At 46.0% G+C, this 22,929-nt stretch overlaps 1 protein-coding gene and 2 long non-coding RNA genes across 6 annotated transcripts in view; 1 reads left to right on the top strand and 2 right to left on the bottom strand.

Moving 5' to 3' along the window:
* Positions 1–10,068, bottom strand: part of EPHA1 (EPH receptor A1) — a 114,748-nt gene extending 104,680 nt beyond the window's left edge. Inside the window, exon 1 of one of the 4 annotated variants that reach the window (XM_053296145.1) lies at positions 10,050–10,068. Coding sequence is in view for 2 of the 4 variants with exons in the window: in XM_053296142.1 (XP_053152117.1) it covers positions 9,636–9,732 (97 nt within the window). In the remaining 2 variants the exon portion in view is untranslated. Of the gene's footprint in view, positions 1–5,041; positions 5,061–9,635; positions 10,026–10,049 lie in introns of those variants that run through there. The other 3 variants (XM_053296142.1, XM_053296143.1, XM_053296147.1) reach the window with 3 other exon arrangements.
* A 734-nt stretch (positions 10,069–10,802) lies between these two features.
* On the bottom strand, positions 10,803–13,111 carry LOC128344972 (uncharacterized). The gene is made up of 2 exons (XR_008316153.1): positions 13,025–13,111; positions 10,803–11,447 (listed from the first exon to the last, which is right to left on the bottom strand). It is a non-coding gene; the product is annotated as an uncharacterized LOC128344972 (long non-coding RNA).
* An 860-nt stretch (positions 13,112–13,971) lies between these two features.
* On the top strand, positions 13,972–20,967 carry LOC128344973 (uncharacterized). The gene is made up of 3 exons (XR_008316154.1): positions 13,972–15,940; positions 16,909–17,200; positions 20,130–20,967. It is a non-coding gene; the product is annotated as an uncharacterized LOC128344973 (long non-coding RNA).
* Positions 20,968–22,929: the final 1,962 nt, after the last annotated feature.

The following is a 22,929-nucleotide window of genomic DNA, read 5'->3' as shown; positions in this document are numbered from 1 at the left end:
ATGACTTCTTAAACATAAATTTGACAACCAATATGCAATGATATTTTATAGCTCTCACGCAATGGCTGACACGCAGTGGTATTTAAAGAGCTGAAAGTTGATGCGATTTCCTAATTTGACACCTTATAACAACAGAAATCAATATCTGGGACTGTGTTTTGGAAACTGCCTAGAATAAACCGTGGTTGTCCATATCATGCATAATGAGAGATCCTGACGTTTTCTAAGCCAGAATCAGAAGTAGAAGCCTTCTTCCCCTTGTGTGCAAGGGGGAGTGGGAAGTGTGTGCCCCTAAGACTAGGGAACATTGTGTAAAGCCAAGATTGGATCCTGGCTCTGTGTTGTACCTGAACTGGGTCATAGGAACATAGGAAACTGCCATATACTGAGTCAGACCATTGGTCTATCTAATTCAGTATTGTCTTCACAGACTAGCAGCAGCTTCTCCAAGATTGCAGGCAGGATCTCTCTCAGCCCTATCTTGGAGAAGCCAGGAAGGAAACTTGGAACCTTCTGCTCTTCCCAGAGCGGCTTCATCACCTGAGGGGAATATCTTGCAGTGCTCAAACATCAAGTCATATGCAATTCATTTCATATGCAACCAGGGCAGACCCTGCTTAGCTATGGGGACAAGTCATGCTTGCTACCACAAGACCAGCTCTCATCTCCTCATCATTATGCTTCTCACAAGAATGATGATCCCACAGAAAAGACCACATGAGTTGTCTACTGCTGTAGCATCTAAACCATTCCTGAATAAACCTAAAACCACCAGGGATTATTAGGATAGAAAAGTGGCGTATTGACATAAAAGCTAGTAGTCATTCCTTCAGCACAGAGGAGTCAGAGCTTTCCAAGGAATGAAAAGTGACAGGGACAAATTATTAGAACAAAAGATCAATTAGTATTGCCTCAGGGAACTAAGTAGAAGCAGGAATGAGAGAAGCCAGGAACCATGGGAAATACCTCACAAAGAGAAAGGAAGTACACATGCACAACATTCTGCACAAAACTTTTCAGCTTCTATTAATCCACTTTTTGTGGTACTGTAAGGTTCCATGGCATATAAGGAAGTTGAATGCCACTTAAGCTTCGATCCCCCCAAATCTCCAGTTGGCAATCTTAGGACCAAACTATACATTGAGTGAAAGGTGTGCTATGGCCCTTATGTTGTATTATTATTATTATTTACATTTAATATCCCCCTCTTCCTCCAAGGAGTCCAGAGCAATGTACTACATACTTGAGTTTCTCCTCACGACAACCCTGTGAAGTAGGTTAGGCTGAGAGAGAAGTGACTGGCCCAGAGTCACCCAGCAAGTCTCATGGCTGAATGGGGATTTGAACTCAGGACTCCCCGGTCCTAGTCCAGCACTATTCGTAAATATCAGCTGTGGAGGGGGGCAGACAATCTATATTGATACTGCAGTGGAGGTGTAATGTTCTCACTCCATCATGGTCCTGATCCACACTGGGTTCCTTGTGGCTTTTATTCTCCAGGAGGGAAGCACTCTCCAGGAGGGAAGCACTCAAAGGGAATTTCTCTCCTAAGAGAAATAGTCACAGGGGTGGGTTGGGTTAGGGTAGATCCAAAATTGGACTACCACAGCGGGAAGGGGTTAAAGCATCCCTTCACTTTCACTGTGGTCCCAAGCCAGGGCAACCCCCCCCCCCCCACCATTGCAGTTATTTAACAAAAAGAACCCAGGCATGCAAGGCCAAATTACACATTTAATGTAACGTGCAGTTTGGCCCTTATTTGGGCCTGATGCAAGCACAGCACTGGTTAAGAGATCAGTGCTCTGTGGGCTGCACTCTTCCTCTCCTTCCAGCTCCCCTCTTACATAGGCATCCTCCCCCCTCTTTCAGTTTCAAGGATATAGTTAGCATTATGACTGCATCTATATTTTCGATACTCATTGTTAGTATCAAACCAGGGTTAATCATGATTCGAAGCCAGTTTGCAAATGGTGGTTTCAGCTCACTCTGGCGCACTGGTATAAGATGTCTGAGACAGCCTGGGTTTGGCCTCCACTTTCACCCACCCCCAGCACCAGAGGTTCTTCACCACTAAAGTTCTTTTGAGAAATTGGCGGGGGGGGGACACCCTGCCACCACTGCTGCCCCACCAAGCCTCCTCTTCCTCTTACCAAGCTGCTGCCTCTGCCACTGCTCCTCCTGCCACTGCTGTTTTTCAGCCGGCTCTCACAGCAAGCGAAGGCTGAATGGGAAATGAAATCCGGCTGGGGAAGGCAGCAGCAATGGCAAGAGGAGGAGGAGGAGGAGGAGGAGGAGGAGGAGGGGTGGTGACGGTAGCAGGAAGGCCGGTGGGCTTTGAGGAGCAGGTGAGGGGCCCTTGGCGGTATCCAGGTTGGCTCATTTTCTTCAAACACGGCTGCACAATTAATGTCATGCCTTTGCTCTGGTGCATTCTAAACATCAGAGTCCCACTTTGGGAGCTGCTTTTCCATGGTCTGGCTGTAGCATTTAAAGACACATAATTCTGTGGGCAGGGCTAAGCATGTGGGCCTTTCCTACCCTATGACCTCAGATGCCCTTACATGTGGCTCATCTTTTTTCTACTCTCCCCACTTTACTGGTTGTGATGGGGGCACAGGCTTTATTCTTCCCTTTTGTGTCACTTCCATATATTATCTCAGTAGTGCTTATCACAACCCTAAAGTAGGTCAGAATTATTATCCCCATATTGCAGGTGAAAAGCTGAGAAAATTGTGGCTTGCTCAGCCTGTTGAGCATGGCTGAAGCAAGGACTGAACCAGGAACCTCCCACCGCATACTCTTAGCCACTACCTAACTTTTTACATTTACAAGCAGTTACATATATGGCTTGTGGGATGTTGCCTAAATGGTTAAGCCCCCGGTGCTAACCTTTGTACTGCTGTGACTTGCCTGTCAGACATCTGTGTGTTAATACATTACTGCACTTCACAGGACCACAACACATTTCTGTAAAATTCACACAACGCCGCAAGGCAATTTATTTGCATTAAAAGGAGACTATAGAACGATTGTTGGGGGAGGGGAATGACAGTGCTGTTTTGGCCATGAAGTATGCTTACAATTTACCATATAAAAGAACAGGGCAATGTCTCCCCACCCGCAATGGCTTTCAAACCAGCTCCACACTTTTGACAGACTAGAGCAGTGGTTTTCCAACTTGGGTCCCCATATGTGTTTGGACTACAACTTCCATCATCCCCACTCACCCTGAACTAGAGCTAATCCATGCATTAGAATTCTTGGAGGATATCAACATTACATCCACACATCTCTGTTGTCGTTCCTTCCTGCATCTCCTATTCCCCAACCGAGTAGGGATGTGCACAAGCTGTTTTGGAGCTTCCTCTTAGAAGCACTGAACTGGCTTGGGCATGGGTATTTGAGTCAGCTGGTCAGGCTGGGGACTGGTTCCCTTGAGGAGTCGGTAAGGAGCTCCTTACCTGCTCCTTCCCGCCCTGCCATTTTTCCGGGCGCAGCGTCCAGTTCCCAACCAGCCACATGCGACTGTGGCGCTCTTCCTTGCAGTGTCCGTGTGGCATCGGCACACACAGTTGCCTGGTCAGCATGGTGTTACTGGCCACACAAATGGCCAGCATGTGTGCATACTGGCCATGTGTGTGCCAACACCGTGTGGAGATTGCAGGAAACAGTACTGCAGCCCCGCGTGGCTGGTGGGGGACTGGGCGCCGCACCCGTAAAAGTGACCGGGCGGGGAGGAGCAGGTGAGGAACTCCTTAGCGGCTCCTTAAGGGAACCCCTCCCCGCCCTCCCAGCCCATACACGAGCCATTCATGCACCTCTCTACACCTGAGCCCCATTTCCTCATGACTCACACATCAACTACAGTACAAACTTCTTCCCATGGATATGACTGCTGTAAAATCAGAGCATGCCATGGAAGCATGAGAGAAAATACCCCAAGAATTAATTTGCTTTGTGCTCCTGGCTACTTTAATGTTTCTGAAGAGTCTTATCTGCCTATGTTGTGAAGGCCAATAAAGTCTTCTTTTAAGGTAGGAGCATCATTGCCCCATGTACTCTAACACATCACAGGTGAAAACCAGGGCAATCTACTGTACTTTTAACACCACCAGTGTTATCAGACCAAGGATCACTGCCTAGCGTTGCCCGTCCTCACAGCTAAGCATCGCTAAAGGCTCTTCTCAATAACTTTGCTCTTAACTACACTGTGCTGATTTTAAAGGCAGGATGGTGTGCATTTTTTGGGGTGAAAGATATAAGAAAAAAACATAATGACCCCATAATATGTTGCCAGACAAAACAGGGCAAAATGAACCTTGCCATTCGGTGCTACAGTTTTGAATTCATAGATTCTTCTAGCAACAACATTTGGTGAGGTTTTATTGGTTGTACATTACATTTACGATTACTTTGCTGCTTTCCCTCATTTTCATTTATAGATGTGCTACTCTCACTCTTACTACTATTTATTAAAGTAATTTGTTCCTCTTCTTCACCACCAGGAGGTTATTCCCACTTGGCTTCATGCTGCGGCGTAAATGTTGAGCGAAGCCACTTCGAATCATACTCACAGCATTGAGGGAAGCAGCCCCTCCCCTCTGCTCTTGGTTTTTGTTTTTGCAAGTTCACATGACATGCATCCATGTTTTCCTTCTAGCCAATGGGGTGGGGGGAGAGATTACTAAAGAGCTATATCTGCATTTCTACAGAGAATATCCCTCTTATCATGCTAATAATTCTAGGTCAGTGCCTCTCCCTATTTCAGAAAAAGTAGCTTAACATCAGCATTTTTAAAACCCGGAAATACATTCAGATAAGCTAGAATTCTCACCACAAAGCCCAACCTGTGCGTGGAGTGGGTCCAAGGATCTCATCAGGAATTTGGGATAAGTTTGGCTGGTGTGTGAACGCACACACTCTCTCCTGAAGGAGATTCGGGACAGAAGCCCTGTGTGTAAAGCCTCCAGGCAAAGGGCCATGGGCGTCTGCTGGACTTTTTCCAGAGGGGAGCAAAGCCTGCAATCCTATACCTACTTACCTGGGAGTAAGCTGCACTGAATTCAATGGGACTGGCTCAACCTGTGCCCCCCTCCCCCCCCAAGTTCAGACGCTTTCTCTCTGCAGTCAGTAAGACTACAGAAAGGCGGGGAAGCTGGCTGTGTGGGCTTCCTTCTTCACAGAAGGACAGCCTGCACAGCCAATTGGGCCGGAGTGAAGGAGGAGCTTCTTCCCTCAACTCCAGCTCCAGGGGTACAAACTGCCGTGCCGGCATTCGTACGTAATGCTGGCACTGCAGAAATGGAGTTACCTTTAAACTAAAGGTATCATGCTATCATGGACACCCAGAATGTACATCTGGTGCAGAATGTGGCTCATCGGGGTCTTAACTGGGGCAGGTGACATGGAACATATGATGCTAATTTCAAAGGCAACTTCACTGGCTCCCAGCTGGTTTCTGGGCCCAATTCTAGTGTTGCTTTTTATCTTGACAGTCCCCAGAGGTCTGGATCCAGGATACTTGAGGGACTATCTTCTCCCGTATGCGTTTTCTTCAGGGGCCTTCCTCTTGATTGCCACTTTCAGGCCTTGACCTGACTTCAAGCCAAGTTGCTGCTAAAGGGTGTGTGTGTGTGTGTGTGTGTGTGTGTGTGTGTGTGTACACGCTTCTGAATTTGCTGTTGTTTGTGCTGATTTTTGCTGCTGCTCAATTCATTTTGAGGTCTCTGCTGCTTGATTATTGTTTTGATTATTTTAATTTCGTAATATGAATTGTAAGCGTCTTCTTAGCTGTCTTGTCGATCTTACTGACCAAAGGCAGGGGTAACATGTTTTAAACAAACACATATACAGTGAAAAGAAATGGGAGAAATATCAGCCCCTATTCTTCAACCAGAGAATTATGTGAAAAGGATTGCATTTCCAGCTTTAAAATAGAATGACTGGAGTTGGGAAAACAAGAAAAGAAAAAAGGTGAATACCATGAAAGATGATATCTGCATAGAGAAGATAACGATGCCATATAGAAGCAGGACAGATGGGTTAGAATGCAAATGGTCAAGCAAAAATAACTTAAGAACTGCTTATGAAGAGTTTTTGGCCCAACACTGTCTCCAACCAGATGCCTCTTGATAGTTCATAAGCAGTAAAGTGTGCCATCAAGTCGATTTTGACTCCTGGCGCTCACAGAGCCCTGTGGTTTTCTTTGGTAGAATACAGGAGGGGTTTACCATTGCCTCCTACCCTGCAGTATGAGATGATGCCTTTCAGCGTCTTCCTATATCACTGCTGCCCAATATAGGTGTTTCCCATAGTCTGGGAAGCATACCAGTGGGGATTCGAACTGGCAACCTTCTGCTTGTCAGTCAAGCATTTCCGTGTTGCGCCACTTAAGCAGAGCTAGGTGGAAATAACTATCCACTGTTGCCTGCCCCCCAGTATGTGGTAGTCAGAATATATTGCTTCTGAATATGGAGGCTCCACTTAGTTACCATATCTAATATGTCTTTATACGCCTATCCCTTGTGAATTGTCCAGTCTTTTTAAAGGAGTGGACTAATTATGGGTGAACCCCTCTCCACTTGGATCACATTTGGGCCACTAATTATGATCTTCCTCTGTGTGTGATTACAAAACAATCAGCTTAAAAAAAAAAACATCAGTCCATAGGTTTTGATACATGCACACTCTTGCAAAGCCAGTTGGGAACAGTACTGTGGGGCGGGCAGGTAATAGCACATTGCCTAAGTTCATGTTGATTGTGTGCTTTTAACCCAGATGCCCTGGCCTGGGACACAGAGGAGGAGGAAGAGGAGGAGGAGGAATCGGCAGCTCTGGAAGCATCAGTGGTGGTGGACGTCTTACCTGCCAGATGGCAGGCTGCTGCCACTCTGCGGCAGAGTGGGCTGGTCCAGTGGGCTGCACCCTCCACTCCTCTCCTTTCCTCTTTCCCATGTGGAAGTGGAGCCTAATCCCAGCAAATGATAGTGTGGGTTCCCAACAGAAGCAGAAATTCCATGGGTAGGTGGCGAGAATTTTGAGTTGCGAAGCCACCGGCGCCATCACCAGCACCAGCCGCCACTACCACCCAGAAATGAAACTAACACTGGAATAAAATGTAGCTGTCAAAAAGTTTCTCATCGAGCCTGAGTATGCAGTTAACGGCATCAAGTTCTGAATGGCCACCAGCCTCCCGAGCCTGGACTGATGAATGCCAACTGCACAGACAAGGGCAAAAAACAGGCCATCAGCTCAAAATATATCTTGTTATTAATTGCAAACAGAGCAAGAGTTTTAGGGCAAGGGTTCCCGACTCATAATATGAATGACATTAGGAGCATTGAAAATTGATATTACAAGCCTGTTATTTGTAAGAACAAACGTCACCATCAGCTTCACTATTGGACAAGGAGAAGGTATAGGCCAAACAGAGGGGCAGGCCAAATGGAAGGGCATGAAGGCTAAAAGACATTTCATGAAATTATTTATTTTACATGAAATGAGAGCAGTAGCTGAAATACTGAAACAAGTACTTGAAGTGCATGTGAATTCTCAGCCTCGAAGTTCTCTAGAAATGTGTGAACTTTGTACTTGTAGTGGGCAGAGGAAATGTATTCATCAGCTCCTATACCCACGATTTGCTGTTCATTGTTTGCAGATGTCTTTCTAAATCCAGCATTTAATCATTGGTTCTGTCAATATTTTAAATCATTTAGGTTTAAAGGTCATTCTAGTACATGTTGCCAGTTTCTGAAACAACCATGCAACTTGCTTAGTCTGCCCCATAAACTAGTTTAGCTGAAGTCTTCTGACTGAAGTGCTCTTAATCACAGTCATTGTGACTAATGGCGTCAATTATTACCCAGGACTTCAGTTCCCTTCACAATTTTCAGTTGTGAAGTCTCTGGGTCATCTCTACACCATAAGACTTCTATTAGCTTGGCAGTCATTCCTTTGCTCTGGGAACTATAGTTTTTAGAGGCTGGAGCTGGAAACGGGGATCTCTTGTCAGCACCCTAATCAAACTTGCCATGGTCTCCGTCTGGTCAGGGATGCAAAAAGCATCAAAGCGAATGTGTAATTAACATCTTGACAGTTACCAAACTGATATCAAACTATGTCATTATTATTTTCTTTTTTCAGTTTGGAATAATCAGGAATGCTTTCAAGGTAGAAGACGGAAAGTCAGATATCAGCTTGCGGGGAGGCTTAGTGAGAGCAGCAGCCTAGGCAGAGTAGCACTCTTGCAGCTTCTCAGTGGTAGCAGCCTAACACAGCATAAAGCATATTCAGCCACTAAATCCTTCTGGCTGGGGTTGCAGTGGTAGGAAATCAGAGAGATGTGACGATAGGGCACCAGCAGGCAGCAAGATTCTTGCACATCATTATCTGAGTAAGGGAGCAGTCTATCTGAATAGGAAGAACTCTGGATTTCTTCAGGGCGATCCTTAAAGATTGCCACAAGCATCCTTGCCTTCTTGCAGATTCCCTACACGAAACAGTTCAAAGAGAACTACTATTTTACACTTTTAACTATTCATTCATTCATTCAATTTATTTATTTAACATATTTGTATATTGTCCAAAATGCAAGTCTCTGGGCAGTTTACAATTTATATGTTTACTAATTACATATAATCTCTAGACTTGGGTCAGGGGTAGGGTGGCGACGTAGAATTGGGAGCCAACCCCAGCTGCAGAAATTACTAGTTACAACCCTCAGTTCTCCAAACTTGACTGCCACATGCAAGAAGATAAATGATTCGGGTTTGCATTCAGATTCGAATACAACCCACTTCATAAGGTTCTTTGGAGTAATGCCCTCCTTCTACAACTTGCTTACCAAGAATCCCATTAATGTCAGTTTTGCTTTTTAAAAACACCTAAACTCAGGAAGCCAAAGGCAAAGAAAGACCTCATTTTTAAAAACAGCAACTCAGGGTTTACAGCCAATAACGTGTCATTTGGTGGAGGTTTTCATTTGTTGGGGGGTGCCAATGTCCATTTAATAATAATAATAATAATAATAATAATAATAATAATAATAATAATAATAATAATACTTTGTTATCCGCCCCATAACAAATTGCTCTCTGGGTGGCTCACAGCATTTCATGCTATCCTAAAGGTCGGTAGATAACACAGTGGGGCTCAGAGTCAGAGATGTTGAATGGTGAATTTGAACTGAACTCCTCAGTCATGCCCCTCATTGCTCTCGGTAGCCACCTCCACTTAGGGCTCCTTCCATGCATTATTCTGCAGCACACCCATGTTTGCCACTGAGTGCCACATCCAAGTCCAGGTCTCTGGTGAATAAACCTGTGTGAGACACAGCTTTGCCCCATTCGTTCTTTATATTCTTAGGTGTACGCTTACACACAACACAGAGTGTGAGGAGACCTTTACTGAACTCCTCATCCATCCTCCCCACCCAGCTGCCAAAACCCGCCACCTCACATACATGGCAACCGTCTATGCTCCTCTGAGCCCCAGGCTTCTTGTAAAATGTCTCACCCTGTAGTCTTTCTTCTACAGCTTCTGAGCATAAAATGTCCCTCCTTGCTAACTTCCAAAGGAGTTTGTCCAGCTTAAAAATTCAGACCAAGGAGCCTTTCCCCCATGTGAGATGCCCTTACCTTCTTTCCCAGGTACCTCATGAGGAAAGGAAGCACAGAGCAGGAGAAGGAGCTCCAAGGGGAAACCTGTCTTCCTGCCAGGAGATCTCCGCTCCATAGCTCCTGTGGAGGGAATCCTGCTCCCAGACCCTTGCAGCACTGCTCCTCAGCTCTGCCTGTCTACAGCTCCCCAGGCTCCTTAGCCAAGGCCCTAGACATCTGGGCGTTAGTGTGGTGCCCTTTGCGTGAGGCTCTCCCCAGAGCCTACTGACTGGGACTCGTGCATTGCAAAATCTGCTTGCCTGGCCCTGACTTATGATGAAAGACTAAAGCAGAGGAGTGGTGAAACCAGTTCTCTCCCAATCAACTCCCTTACTTTACTAGCTTTAAAGGGGCTGGCCCAGAACTTCCTATCTGGCAGACAAATAAGCTCACCTTAAAGGTAGCCACCTTTCCCTGGGATCGCCTCTCTGTCTTTACTTCAGTCATGCCCTGTTTATGGGTCCAGAGTGCCACCTTGTGGGCAACTGCTGACATTTTCTGTCCCGTTCCCATTGGGTCCTTTCACCCGTCCTCCCGACTGCCACAGAAGTTAGGCAGTGTGTGCACAGACTACAGGTTATCCTGGGCTGCATAGATAAACACAAGCTACGTACTTTAGAACTTCTGTAGGGGTATTCAAAGGGTAATCCTTCTGTCTGCACGATTCACATGCATCTTGAGAACAAAACTGAGCAGAGAGGCACCTTTTAAAAGTGGTGGTTCTCTTTATTTAGCAGGGGGAGAGCAACTGGTCCTCTCCATCCCCGGCACAGCATCCCTCCAGTGGCTGTTGCTGGTGTCTACTTTCTGTTTCTTTTTTTAGATTGTGAACCCTTTGAGGAAAGACAGGGAGCCACTTTATTTATTCATATCTATGTAAACCACTTTGGGCACTTTTGTTGGAAAGCGCAGTATATAAATATTCATCATATTTGTAAAAGCACCTTATAGCAGTTGCCTCCCCTCACCCCTGAAGGAGAACTGAAGTTATGTGGAGCCCCAAATTCTCAATTTCTATGACTTGGGGTGGTTTGTATGGCTGGGATAGACAGTGCACTACAGGTGATAATCAGGAGTTGATCCATGAAAGGGGAAAACATTATCAGAGGAGAGAAAAGAGATTGATGGTCAAGAGGAAGAAGAGTCTGTGGCTAAGCAGTTTAATAAAGGCAATTATTGTTGCACTTGTTCTCAAGAATAAAATACACAAAGCAGGAAAGGGATTTCTGTTGAGATTAAGCTATTGATTTCTGTTGAGATTGAGCTATTGATTTCTGTTGAGATTGAGCTATTGATTTCTGTTGAGATTAAGCTTTCATATTCGCAAAAGACAGAACATTTCATTCGTCAGAATAAGAAACAGCTAATTCTTTCATATATTAGCATATGCAAAAACTTAGACTAACTGAGGAGGAGATGGTTTAAATTTGCAGTGGTTTTCACGGTGATCTTCTTGATAGATTCCCTGGTCTTCAATTATCCAAGTACAACGCAGCGGAGTTAAACACGTAGCAATTCTGCCATCTGACTTTCTCACTACAGTGATGTTATAAAGCTTCCACCCATTGCTTCCGAGTTTGTAGGTGATGACATTCCAGTTGGTCACTTTGTTTACCGGCTTGCTCTGCTTTGGGCCAACATCTGTGCCGAATGCAGACAGAAACCATTTGATCCAGAAGAAAATCACGTTGCCATCCAGCAGCTTGAACAGTGGTCTGGCACTAACTGTGACGCTCACATCTTCCCAGCCCTTGTTGTCGACCAGAATTATTAAGTCATCCATTTCCAATTCTGAAGGAGAAGTTAAACACAGAAAACATTATTCCTCATTTCTATCTCCAAGACATCATAAAGCAAACAAAGGACTCAACGACGCTATGGATTTAATAGCCATTAGTCTTCGACTACTTCCATCTTTATTCTGAAGGTGACCTAGGAATGCATGGTTTTCCTGGGATTCAGATGTGCGGATTTCATTGAGCACACAGTATCCCCATAACTTATCTGGTATCCATGCACAGCCCAAACTGAGTCCACATTGCAAATCAGAGCAACTGCAAGGTTAATTTTGAGTGGGTCAATCCAGGTTTTCTTTTTTCTTTTACATTTTTTCTCAATGCATCCAGTTTTGCACTAACAGCTTAGCTGGAAATTATGGGAAATCCCCAAGTGGAATTCCCTCAGATCATTCACCCTTCTAATATGCTTTTGATGTACATTCCATCTTCATCACTGCAAAATCCTCATTTATGATGACATTTACTTGGTCAGATATTCTCTGAATACCACTGAGAAGGAGACCGCCCCAGTGTCAGGGCTCCCCAGTGTCAGGGCTAAAGTCTGCAATGGAACTTGAACTGGTGATCTGAGAGGTTTCAGGCAAGGATTGAATGACTTTGGCTGCTTATGCCATGGTACTGCGTTTTACATGATTTGCTCATGTAAAGCATGAATTGTCTCCTTTACTAAGCAGGGTCTGCCTTGGTTGCATATGAATGGGAGACAAGAAGGGTCAGCACTGTAAGATATTCCCCTTAGGGGATAAAACTGCTCTGGGAAGAGCAGAAGGCTCCAAGTCCCCTCCCTGGCATCTCCAAGATAGGGCTGAGAGAGATTCCTGCCTGCAACCTTGGAGAAGCCAAGCCGCTGCCAGTCTGTGTAGACCATACTGAGCTAGATGGACCAATGATCTGACTCGGTATATGGCAGCTTCCTATGTTCCTATTGTAGCTGTTTTAATCTTTAGTGTACACTACCCTGAGATTCATCTTATTGAAGATACATACATTTTCAGAACAGACTAGCCGACCCGCACAGACCACCTGTGCACTCTTTGGGGCTGGCTGTTTCCCCCCTCCCTCCTGCCCCACTCTCCCTCCCTCCTGCCCCACTCTCTTATCCCCCTCCCCCTCCCTCCTGCCCAACTCTCTCTGGCACTCCCTCCCACTCCCACTCTTCTCTCTTGCCCTTCCTCCCCCTCCAACCTCCTCTCTCACCCTCCTTCCCTCTTCTGCCCCACTCCCTCTTGCCCTCCCCCTCCTGCCCCACTCTCTCTTGCCCTCCCTCCTGCCCACTCTCTCCTGCCCTCCCTCACCCTCCCTCTTGCTCCATTCTCTCTTGGCCTCCCTCCTCCTCCCTCCTGCCCCACTCTCTTTTGCCCTCCCTCCCTGCCCTCCTCCCGCACTGAGTATTTTACCTCACTGGGAGGCAGGCGGCCATTTTCGGCCGGACCTCACCGCCGCCACAGGCCCTCCTTACTGGGCAGCGGGTGGCCGAAAAGGGCCCCCTTGCCACCGTTCCTCCTCCCGGGTGGTGAACAGCGAAGTCCCATCACCCATTTCCCTCCCGCCCTGGCCTCCAACGGGCACCTGGCCTCCGCTGCCTGGCCTCCACGGCTGGGCCCACCGCCTGGCCCACCACTGCGGCTGGACTCGCTGCCAGCCAATCCTCCTGGGTGCACCTCAGCCAATCAGGCTGCTCCGCCGCCCAGCCAATCAGCTGGGCGGCGGGATGCACATTCTAAGGTGCACCCAGGAGAATTAAATATATAGATATTCATTATGTGTGCCACAACCCTCCACCACCCCCACATCTGTGGTCAAAGGAAGGCACGACTACTCAAAGAAGCCTCCTCTATCAATAGGCCAGAGAGGAAAGAGATGATATTCCCTGGCAGAGGCGCTCTCCCCTCTGGACTTCGGGGCTGAAGTCCAGGGCCTCCACAGCCCCTGGGGCCCCCCAAATCTGTTTAGTCTGTTCCGGGTGGTGTGGTCACCCGTTGGAGCATGATGATGCTTAATTTGCAGGGGAGGGGGCCCCTCCAAAGGCCTTTTGGTTGAGGAGCACCTCTGCTCCTTGGCCTCTTTAAAAACTTCCATGTCAGACTTGCTCACTGTTCCAAGGAACTAGAGCCCTGTTCTTAGGCCTAAAGGCGATACTGAGTGCACTGAGGAAGTGTGATCATAGCAGCAGTCCTCCAATCCTGGCATCTAGGAAGAAAAGAGTAGGAGCCACAAACTCAACGAAGGAGCTGCAGAACCAACCAAGGCGGGCTGAACGTGGAGGAATCATGTAGGAGCCAGGAGTCCCATCCCTTCCGTGAGTTCAGCCTAGCCAGAGCTGGCCTTCCTCTCCTCTTAAATAGGCCTGTTAGGAGGGAGGCCCTGAGCAGCCAGGTAGGTACTTGTCCTCCACTGTTGGGAGTACAGCCTTGGCATGGCATAGCTGCTGCTTTTGAGGTCCCAGGGATGATGGAGGGGGCTTGGGGACAGGAGCCTCAGTGTGTGGGTGGGTGGGAGGGATCTGAAACTCTAGGGCTCCTTCAAGAGGGTGATGGCAGCAGGGGCAACAAGCTCTGGCTGCTCAGGGTCTGTCAGATCTAGGGGCTGTCCTCAGGACCAGGGGGCTTGGCTGGGGTGTGCTCATCTCCTCCTCTTCCTCCAAGAGGGCATCCTCCAAGTGGGACTCTGGGTGGGTCCTGATATCACTACTCTTTCATTGGCTCTTTAGTACAGAGACTACACAAGCACAGTTTGATTGTAGGCTCCATGCAGAAGAGCCAGTGAATATGTGGAGGTCTGGAGTGGAACAAGCTGCTGTGATCTTGCACACTGTGTTCAATATTTCCTGTTTGGCCTTTTGAAAAGGGTTCAGGAGTTCAAACCAGTTTCACCTTTGTCCCACAGCTTCCCTCTGCCATGCCCACTATGTTCAACTCTGCCCTCAATTTCACAAGAACTGAGTCTGATTTTAACCTTGCACAGTATAATAATTAGAAATAACCAGTGTATACTATAAAACACCTAAGGTTTTTCTCCCAAGACTATCAGACCAAACATGATTTTCTCATTCTGATCACACACACACAACTTATCTCTATCATAATATCTAACCTCTCGCTCAGATTACTGCAATGCATTGTACATGGGGCTGGCTTTGAAAACGTCCCGGAAACTGTAGTGGGTACACAACAGGGCTGCCAGATTATTGATTGGGACTGGATGTTTTGAGGATATTATGCCAGTGCTTTGTCAACTGTATTGGCTCCCAATCCATTGCCAGGCCCAATTCAAAGTGCTAGTGTTAATCTTTAAAGCCCTAAATGGCTTGGGACCAGGTTATTTGAGAGAGCGCCTTGCCCCATATGTCCCAACCCAGACCTTAAGATCTTCGTTAGAGGCCCTTGTCAGAGTACCCCTGCCAAATGAGGTGAGGTGGGTGGCTACTAGGGAGTGGGCCTTTTTGGTGGTTGCACACCATTTATGGAATAGCCTCCCCAGTGAAGTTCACCTGGCTTCATCACTTTGTTCTATTAGATGCAAGGTGAAGACCTTTTTGTTCACTCAGGCTCTTTAAATTTTTGTTTAAAAGATCTGATTTTAACTGATTTTTTAAAATGTCATTTAAATTGTTTTGTATTGTATTTTCTTCCCTCCCCTTCTTCGTTGTTTTTTGTGATTTAATGTGTTGTGTGCTTTTATCTTATGTTTTAACACTGGGTTGTAAACCGCGCAGAGAACAATTTGTTGTGGGGTGGCTAACAAATAAGGTTTATGATATAAGTTTATTATTTATTCCAAAGTTTGCAGGAGGAGTACAGCTGATCTGGCACTGATCTCCCCCACCCCCAAGTGGATCCCCAAATATCTGTACTCATGCAGTCTTATCATAATTTATTGTAGTGCTTTTAAGAGTAAAATATATCCTCCTGACAGTATGTTTTTTAGACCAATACAATATCTTTCAGAACAATGTCCCTGCTATGAAATTACATAGGCTTTTTCACATAGCCTACAGTTGCAAGCCTATGCATGCTTACTTGAAAACTAGTTTAACTGAACACAGAGGAAGTTACTTCTGAGTAAACTTGCAAAGGATTGGGCTGTACAGGTCTCTTAATGCCAGCGGGCTGGGGTGAGCCAGAGGAAGGGGAGCAGGGTGAAAGTTGTCTGTAGCCAGGAAGAGATCTCCTAAGCTCATGGTAGTTTTCACAGAAAAGCAAAAATGTGATGGGGCTTTCCCACACCAGCCACTTTTATAAACACATTCCTATTAGACAGCCTGAGCAGACTAGACAGACTGGAGCTTTTCTCTGAAGAGGAATTCACAATGCTGTTGTTGCACTGATAAAATTTGCTTACTTTTTTTTGGACCCACGCTTCCTGTTTATGGAGCTGGAGTTTTGATCCTAATAGCATCTCTACCCAATAATCCCCAAGGACTACAATGGGAATGGATGCATCCTTTGATTTTTCAACACCTGGACTGGGGGATTTAATCCTTAGGTAGGTATCTGAGTGGGTGATACTCTGGCTCGTTCATTTGAAATACAGTATATCCCTGTGTTTGAAACTTCAGACCTGTATATTTAGTTCAAAGATGTTCCTACAAGTTCATAAGTTAACCCTCAATTGAACTAATGCTGGACTTTTGTTTGGAGTCTTGTGAAAGTGTTTGTATTTAGCATTGTCCCTGTTGTTGAAGATCTCAGAAAACCTGTTTCTGTAATTAACATCCCAAGAAAGTCTGTCTTTGATTATTTCCTTGGAAGCATAATATTTCTTTCAATGAGACTTTCAGTCTCTGCCCATCTTCCTTGGCTACATACAGCCAGAAAGGATTGTTGGGTGTATTCTAAATTCCACAATCAATTCTTATGGGGAGATCCTGGGACTTAATATGAACTGCATGTGCACCCCAGAACATGCAGAAGCAACAAAAGAGATATATTTTGCTGTGAAATTATTGGGGAAACAATGGCAACACCAGCAATGTGGACAGTGTCTTTAATACATAGCACATTTTGACTGCCAGTCTTTCTTAAGGCAGAACTACTTCACAAATAAGTAAGGCTGCTGGCTTCTCTCACCCATTCACCATCTTCTGCCTTACACATACTTCTCATACTCTTGGTAGGCTACAGTAATGTTAACAGCTCAAATCCATTACAAAAACAGTCATTAACCGGAAGACTGCCATTCAATGTATAGTGGGAATTAAAAATCCATTTTGGGCACTAAATATGTTTTAGTCTGCACAGTCAGCTGGTGGAGTCATTGTTTACCCAAGATGTGCCCCAGAATCCTCTGCAGCACCCAGGGTTTCTGTGTCAGATGCTTAGGGGTTCCTCAGCAGATTAGCTGGTGAAGAAAAGGTCCCCTGAATGTAGAATTTTTGAAAAAGCATTGGTTTTGGAGGCCAGGAAGTGTAACTCTGTTCTGCATGCATCATTACATCATACCTATGTTCACAGGAGTGTTTCTTCTTGAATACTGTCAAACTGCTAACAAAGATCTGCAAGGAAAGAAAATAGGATCTTTTTCAGAATATCTTCTCATTGCATCACAATGTCCAATGTCCAGTTTCAGAGGTGTCTAGCTCCCACAGACCTTTACATGGATGTTGGCCTCTTTAGACTGTTTCAGATGTTATCCAAAAGCCAGTTTGGAATGGGTCTAGATAATCTGTGTCATCCAAAACTGCCTGGAGCTGAGAAGTGACCACTTGCTCAATCACCTTACCTGACTAAGGAAGAAGAGAAACAGGTATGTAATTAGCCAACTCTTGAGGGGTCCAATGCAGGTTTCTTCAGATAAGGTCTAATAATAGCATCATTAAGACAAGCAGGCATCCTGGCAATTCTTATGGGTGGGGCATAAATAGTGTCAGAATATAGCCCTGCTCCATATCCTTTCTCTACCTTTTGTATTGCCCCCCTGAAGTACTGCACAGTGGTGTAAGAATGCAATATGTAATACTACATCCTGCTCCCCACAGGGCCAGCACATTCTGCACCCCAAAATACACAATCTTCTTTGCTTATTTTACCTCAGCCTCCAATAAAGAGCTTGTCTAATAAACTGCCCCACCACCCCTCTTGAATATGAATTGCCTGCCTCAGCACTGATCTTTAAAAAGAAATGGTCTCAGACTGGATTTCCAAATTAACAGCAGGATCTTTTCATTTCTGAAGTGTTAGAGCCCCCCCGCCCTCCGCAAAATCACAGACTGGGAACTTCCTCCCACTGTATCCCCAAACCAGTGTGAGCGGGTAATTCACTGGGCATCCTCACAGTTGGAACTCCACGCTTCTCAGCTAATGGGAAGTGGGGCACCAAAGTCAAACTTGGCCTAGGGCACCAAAAACTCTAGGGCCGGTCACGTGGGTGTGCCTGCTTGTGCTGGACAGCAAGATCAACCCATGTTGGAAAGATTCCGTACCTAGACAAAGTGTCAGTGTGGCACGATCAATCCAATTTGGACTTGTGGAGATTTAGCCATTTGAGGATTCTAGCTGTATTGAAAAGACACCATTTGCTCATATTGTAGAATGGTGAAAGCTCAGTGTGGACCGGAAGCTGAATGTTCCGGCTTTGGCCTCTCCTCTCCTCTGAACCTCAGTTAATGCTCTCCCTCCACACATTAGTTCTCCTCAGCTAATTGTCCCTTCCCTTCACTGCTAAGCTCTGCTGGCAAGGCATAGCAAGGAAGGCTTTGCAACAGGCTGCTGGATTCAACAATACAGTCTGCTCCTTGCCCTCTTGTTTATCAATCAGCCTTGACAACAGCAAGGGTCTCCTTTAGGTAATCATGCCTAGAGTGGGTCTCAGTCTTCCTGGGCCCACTTTCTGGGATCCATGTTCTGACTATTGTTGAAATATTGTTTCTGGTGGGGTAGCGTGTTGAGATGATAGTGCTTCTTCTAGGGCCTCTTACCCTGCCTTCAAAGTGTTTCCAGGTGCTGTCTGAATTTTGTCTGTATTAATCATGCCACTGTTGCATAATTGAGAGTAATTGACTGTGTGACTTCCTCCCAAATTTAACACTCAATTTAATTTTTATTGTATGTGTGTATTTTTAAGAGCATCTCCTCTGAACCATGCAACTGGGAAGCCTCAGTGCCTTATTACATCACAAAGAAAGAAGCCAAAACAAGAGGACCTGGCTCTTGCTACTTTTATATTATTTGGTACGCCATCATAGCGTAGTGGTTAGAGTGTTGGACTAGGGCCGGGAAGACCTGGGTTCAAATCCCCATTCAACCATGAAACTCACTGGGCGACTTTAGGTCAGTCATGTATCTCAGCCTAGCCTACCTCACAGGGCTGTTGTGAGGATAAAAATAATCATGTACCCTCTGAGCTCCTTGGAGGAAGAGTGGGATATGAGTGTAATAAATACATAAATAATAAATGGCAAGGGAAAGGTTCAAAGCTTACATGAAACATCTCCATTTTTCAGGTGGGTTTAAAAAAAAACAACAGGTGTAGGGGACCCTATCCAGATCAGGACTGTGGTACTGGGGAGTGGGCAATATCCCCTTGCCCATGCCCTGATATGGATCAGCCCTCCTCCCTAGGCTGCTGTTTGCTCCATGAGAGAAGTTGCCACTGGTGCCAAAGGCAACTTCCCTGCCAGGGCAAAGAGCAGCTACCAAGGAGCTCCAATTCAGACCAGGAGGACCATACTGAGGGCCAAGAATGGACCTCCCTCCCTACACACTGTGGTCTGTTGGAAGTAACAAAAACGATGCATTTAATGTCATGTGTAGTGTGGTCCAAAGAATCTGGCAAAAGGGATCCCAGGAGAGGTGTCATTAATAAGGACGGGGCCCTAGCTCAGTGTAGAGCAGGCCTGCTCAGCTTCAACCCCCCTCCCCAGGTGTTTTTGAACTACAACTCCCATAATCCCCAGCCATAGTGGCCAATAGCCAGGGATTATGGGAATTGTAGGTCGACATCTGCAGGAGGGCTGATGTTGAGCAGCCCTGGTGTAGAGCAACTGCTTTGCATGCAGAAGGTTTGCATTTCAATTCCTGGCATTTCCAGGTAGGGCTGGGAAAGACTTCTGCCTGAAACCTTGGAGAGGGTCGCCGCCAGTCTAGTCAATCTACACAGTACTGGGCTAGATGGACCAATGTTCTGACTCAGTAAAACGCAGCTTCCTATGTTCCTAGGTACCAGCTCTAGAATCCTTCCAACATGGCTTGATCTTACTGTTTATCACAAACAGGCTTCGACTCCGTTGCAGGGGAGTGAGGGAGGCGAAGTTGGGCACTTTGTCATCTGGCCTTTTTACACCTCTGGCTGTGAGAGGACTTGCTGCGGTTTCCTCTCTGCTCTGGCTACTATCTTCTGCTGCCTGCTATCCTCTGATATGTAACACCCACTGGAGGGAGGCCACGTGTGAGAGGCATGGCTGGCTCTCCTGGGAGATATTCACACATGCCTTCATGCTGTGGGGTAAATGTTGAGCAAAGCCACTTCGAATTACACTCGCGGCATTGAGGGAAGAAGCCCCTCCCCTCTTCTTTCATGTTTTCTTTTTGTGCAGGTTCACATCTCATGCCTACGTGTTTTCCTTCTAAGGAGAGATTTCTAAAGCCTATATCTGCATTCCTAAAAGAGTGTATCCCTCTTATCATGTTAATGATTCTACGTCAGTGCCTCTCCCTATTTGCTCTGTCATTTTCAGAAAAACCCGCTTAAAACCAGCATTTTAAAAACCTGGAAATACATCGAGATAAGCTAGGATTTGGAGGACAAAGCCCAATTTGTGTGTGGACTGTGGAGTGCTTCCAGGGATCTTGAATGGACTTCGGGGGTAAGTTTGGCTGGTGTGTGAACACAGACGTTCTCTTCCAGAGGAGATACGGGATAACAGCCCTGTCTGTAAATCTCCTGCTGATAAGAGAAAGGCAGGCAGGCTTGCTTAGGAAGGGAATCCTTTTGCTCCTTGTTAAAGGTAAAGTGTGCCGTCAAGTCGATTTCAACTCCTGGCGCCCACAGAGCCCCATGGTTTTCTTTTTGGTAGAATACAGGAGGGGTTTATCATTGCCTCTTCCCACACAGTGTGAGATGATGCCTTGCAGCATCTTCATATATTACTGCTGCCTGATATAGGTGTTTCCCATATTTATTTAGTTAGTTAGTTATTTAACATATTTTTATACCGCCCAAAACTTACATCTATGGGCGGTTTACAACAAAAACACAAAAGTTAAAACATTAATCAAAACAGATAAATGACAACAAAGAAATTAAAACATTGGTTAAAATAAATGACAACAAAAAGTTAAAACATTACAACAATTTAAAACCTTAAAACAATATATTAAAACAAAGCTAAAACTATTAAAACGGTATTTAATTAAAAGCCTGGGTGAACAAATATGTCTAAAGATTTTTTTAAAGTTTTCAGAGATGGGGAAGCTCTTATTTCATAAGGGAGCACGTTGCGTTCCAAAGCATCAGGGCAGCAACGGAGAAGGCCTGTCCTCGAGTAGCCACCAGATGAGCCAGTGGCAACTGCAGACGGACCTCTCCTGATTATCTCAGTAGGTGGTGGGGTTCATAACAAAGAAGACGTTCTCTTAAATACCCAGGGCCCAAGCCATTTAGGGCTTTAGAGGTTATAACCAGCACCTTGTATTTTGCCCATAAAAAGGCAGCCAGTGTACCGATTTCAATACAAGAGTAATATGGTCGTTCCGAGATGACCCGGAGACCAACATGGCTGCCACATTCTGAACCAGCTGTAGTTTCCGGACTACATACAAAGTCAGCCCCACATAGAGCGCATTTCAGTAATCAAGTCTGGAGATTACCAGCATATGCACCACTGTCCTGAGATAGTTTATTTCAAGAAACGGACGCAGCTGGCATATCAACCAAAGCTGATAAAAGGCACTTCTGGCCACCACCTCAATCTGGAACACCAGGGAGATGCTCGGATCCAGAAGCACTCCCCAGACTGTGCATCTCTTCCTTCTAGGGTAGTGTGACCCCATCCAGAACAGGTTGATCAAAATCATCTCTCGAGTTTTGACCCCGCACAATGAGTACCTCCATCTTATCTGGATTCAGTCTGTTTGTTATCCCTCATCCAGCCCATTACCGCCTCCAGACAGGCATTTAGGGAGGTTATGCCCTCTCCTGATGATGCCGACATGGAGAAATAGATTTGGGTGTCATCAGCATACTGATAGCACCCTGCACCAAATCTCCTGATGATCTCTCCCAGCAGTTTCATGTAGATGTTGAACAACATTGGAGTCAATATGGAGCCCCGAGGGACACTATATGAAAGTTCAGATTTTGAAGAACAACTGTCTCCAAGGGACACCATCTGGAACCTGCCTGAAAGGAAGGAGCGGAACCACCGCAAAGCAGTGCTTCCCACTCCCAACCCCCTCAGGTCTAGATAATCGATTTCCTCCAAGACTGTTTGGAGCTGGGAAGCCATGACCCTCTCAATTACCTTGCCCAATCACGGAAGGTTGGAGATAGACCTGTCGTTACTCAACGCTGAGGGATCCAAGGCAGGCTTCTTTAGAGTGGTCTAATAATTGCCTCCTTAAGACAAGGAGGCATCCTTCCCTCCCTCAGAGAAGCATTTATGATCTCTATCAGGCCTCCTACAACAATCCCCCTGCTAGATAGTATAAGCCATGTCGGGCAAGGGTCAAGAGAACAGGTAGTAGGACGCACCACTACAAACAGCTGTTCCACGTCCTCAGGAGTCACAAACTGGAACTGATCCAACCTAACCACACAAGAGGTGTTGCTGGACACCTCCAGACACTGAAGTAACTGTGGAGACTGAGTCTGTCGGCCCGAATACGAGAGATTTTGCCCACAAAGAATTCATTAAACATGTCCAATGGGTAATTGATGGTTCCAGATTCTGATTCAAAGGAGGAGGGGCACATACTAGTCCTCTCACAACCCAGAACAACTCCCGCCTGACGTGAACATGTGGATGCAATACGGGCAGAAAAGAATCTCTTCTTTCCCACACGTATCACCTGAGCATAAATCTTCAAATGTACTCTATGCTGCAATCTGTCAGATTCAAGTTTAGTCTTTCTCCACTTGCGCTCCAGTCATAAGAACATAAGAACAGCCCTGCTGGATTAGGCCCAAGGCCCATCTAGTCCGGCATCCTGTTTCACACAGTGGCCCACCAGATGCCACTGGAAGCGTACAGCAGGAGTTGAGGGCATGCTCTCTCTCCTGCTGTTACACCCCTTCAACTGGTATTCTGAGGCATCCTTGCAACTGGTACTCAGAGGCAATCAATTTCATGGGATGACCCCTGGTTCTAGTGTTATGTGAGAGGGAGAAGAATTTCTCTCTATCCACTTTCTCCACTCCATGCATGATTTTATAGACCTCTATCATGTCTCCCCGCAATAGTCTTTTTTCTAAACTAAAAAGCCCCAGGTGTTGTAGCCTTGCCTCATAAAGAAGGTGCTCTAGGCCCCTGAACATCT

Source organism: Hemicordylus capensis, chromosome 2 (genome assembly GCF_027244095.1).
Source record: "Hemicordylus capensis ecotype Gifberg chromosome 2, rHemCap1.1.pri, whole genome shotgun sequence".
NCBI lineage: Eukaryota > Metazoa > Chordata > Lepidosauria > Squamata > Cordylidae > Hemicordylus > Hemicordylus capensis.
Note: the sequence above shows the minus strand (reverse complement) of the source record. Positions and strands in the feature narration are given on the sequence as shown.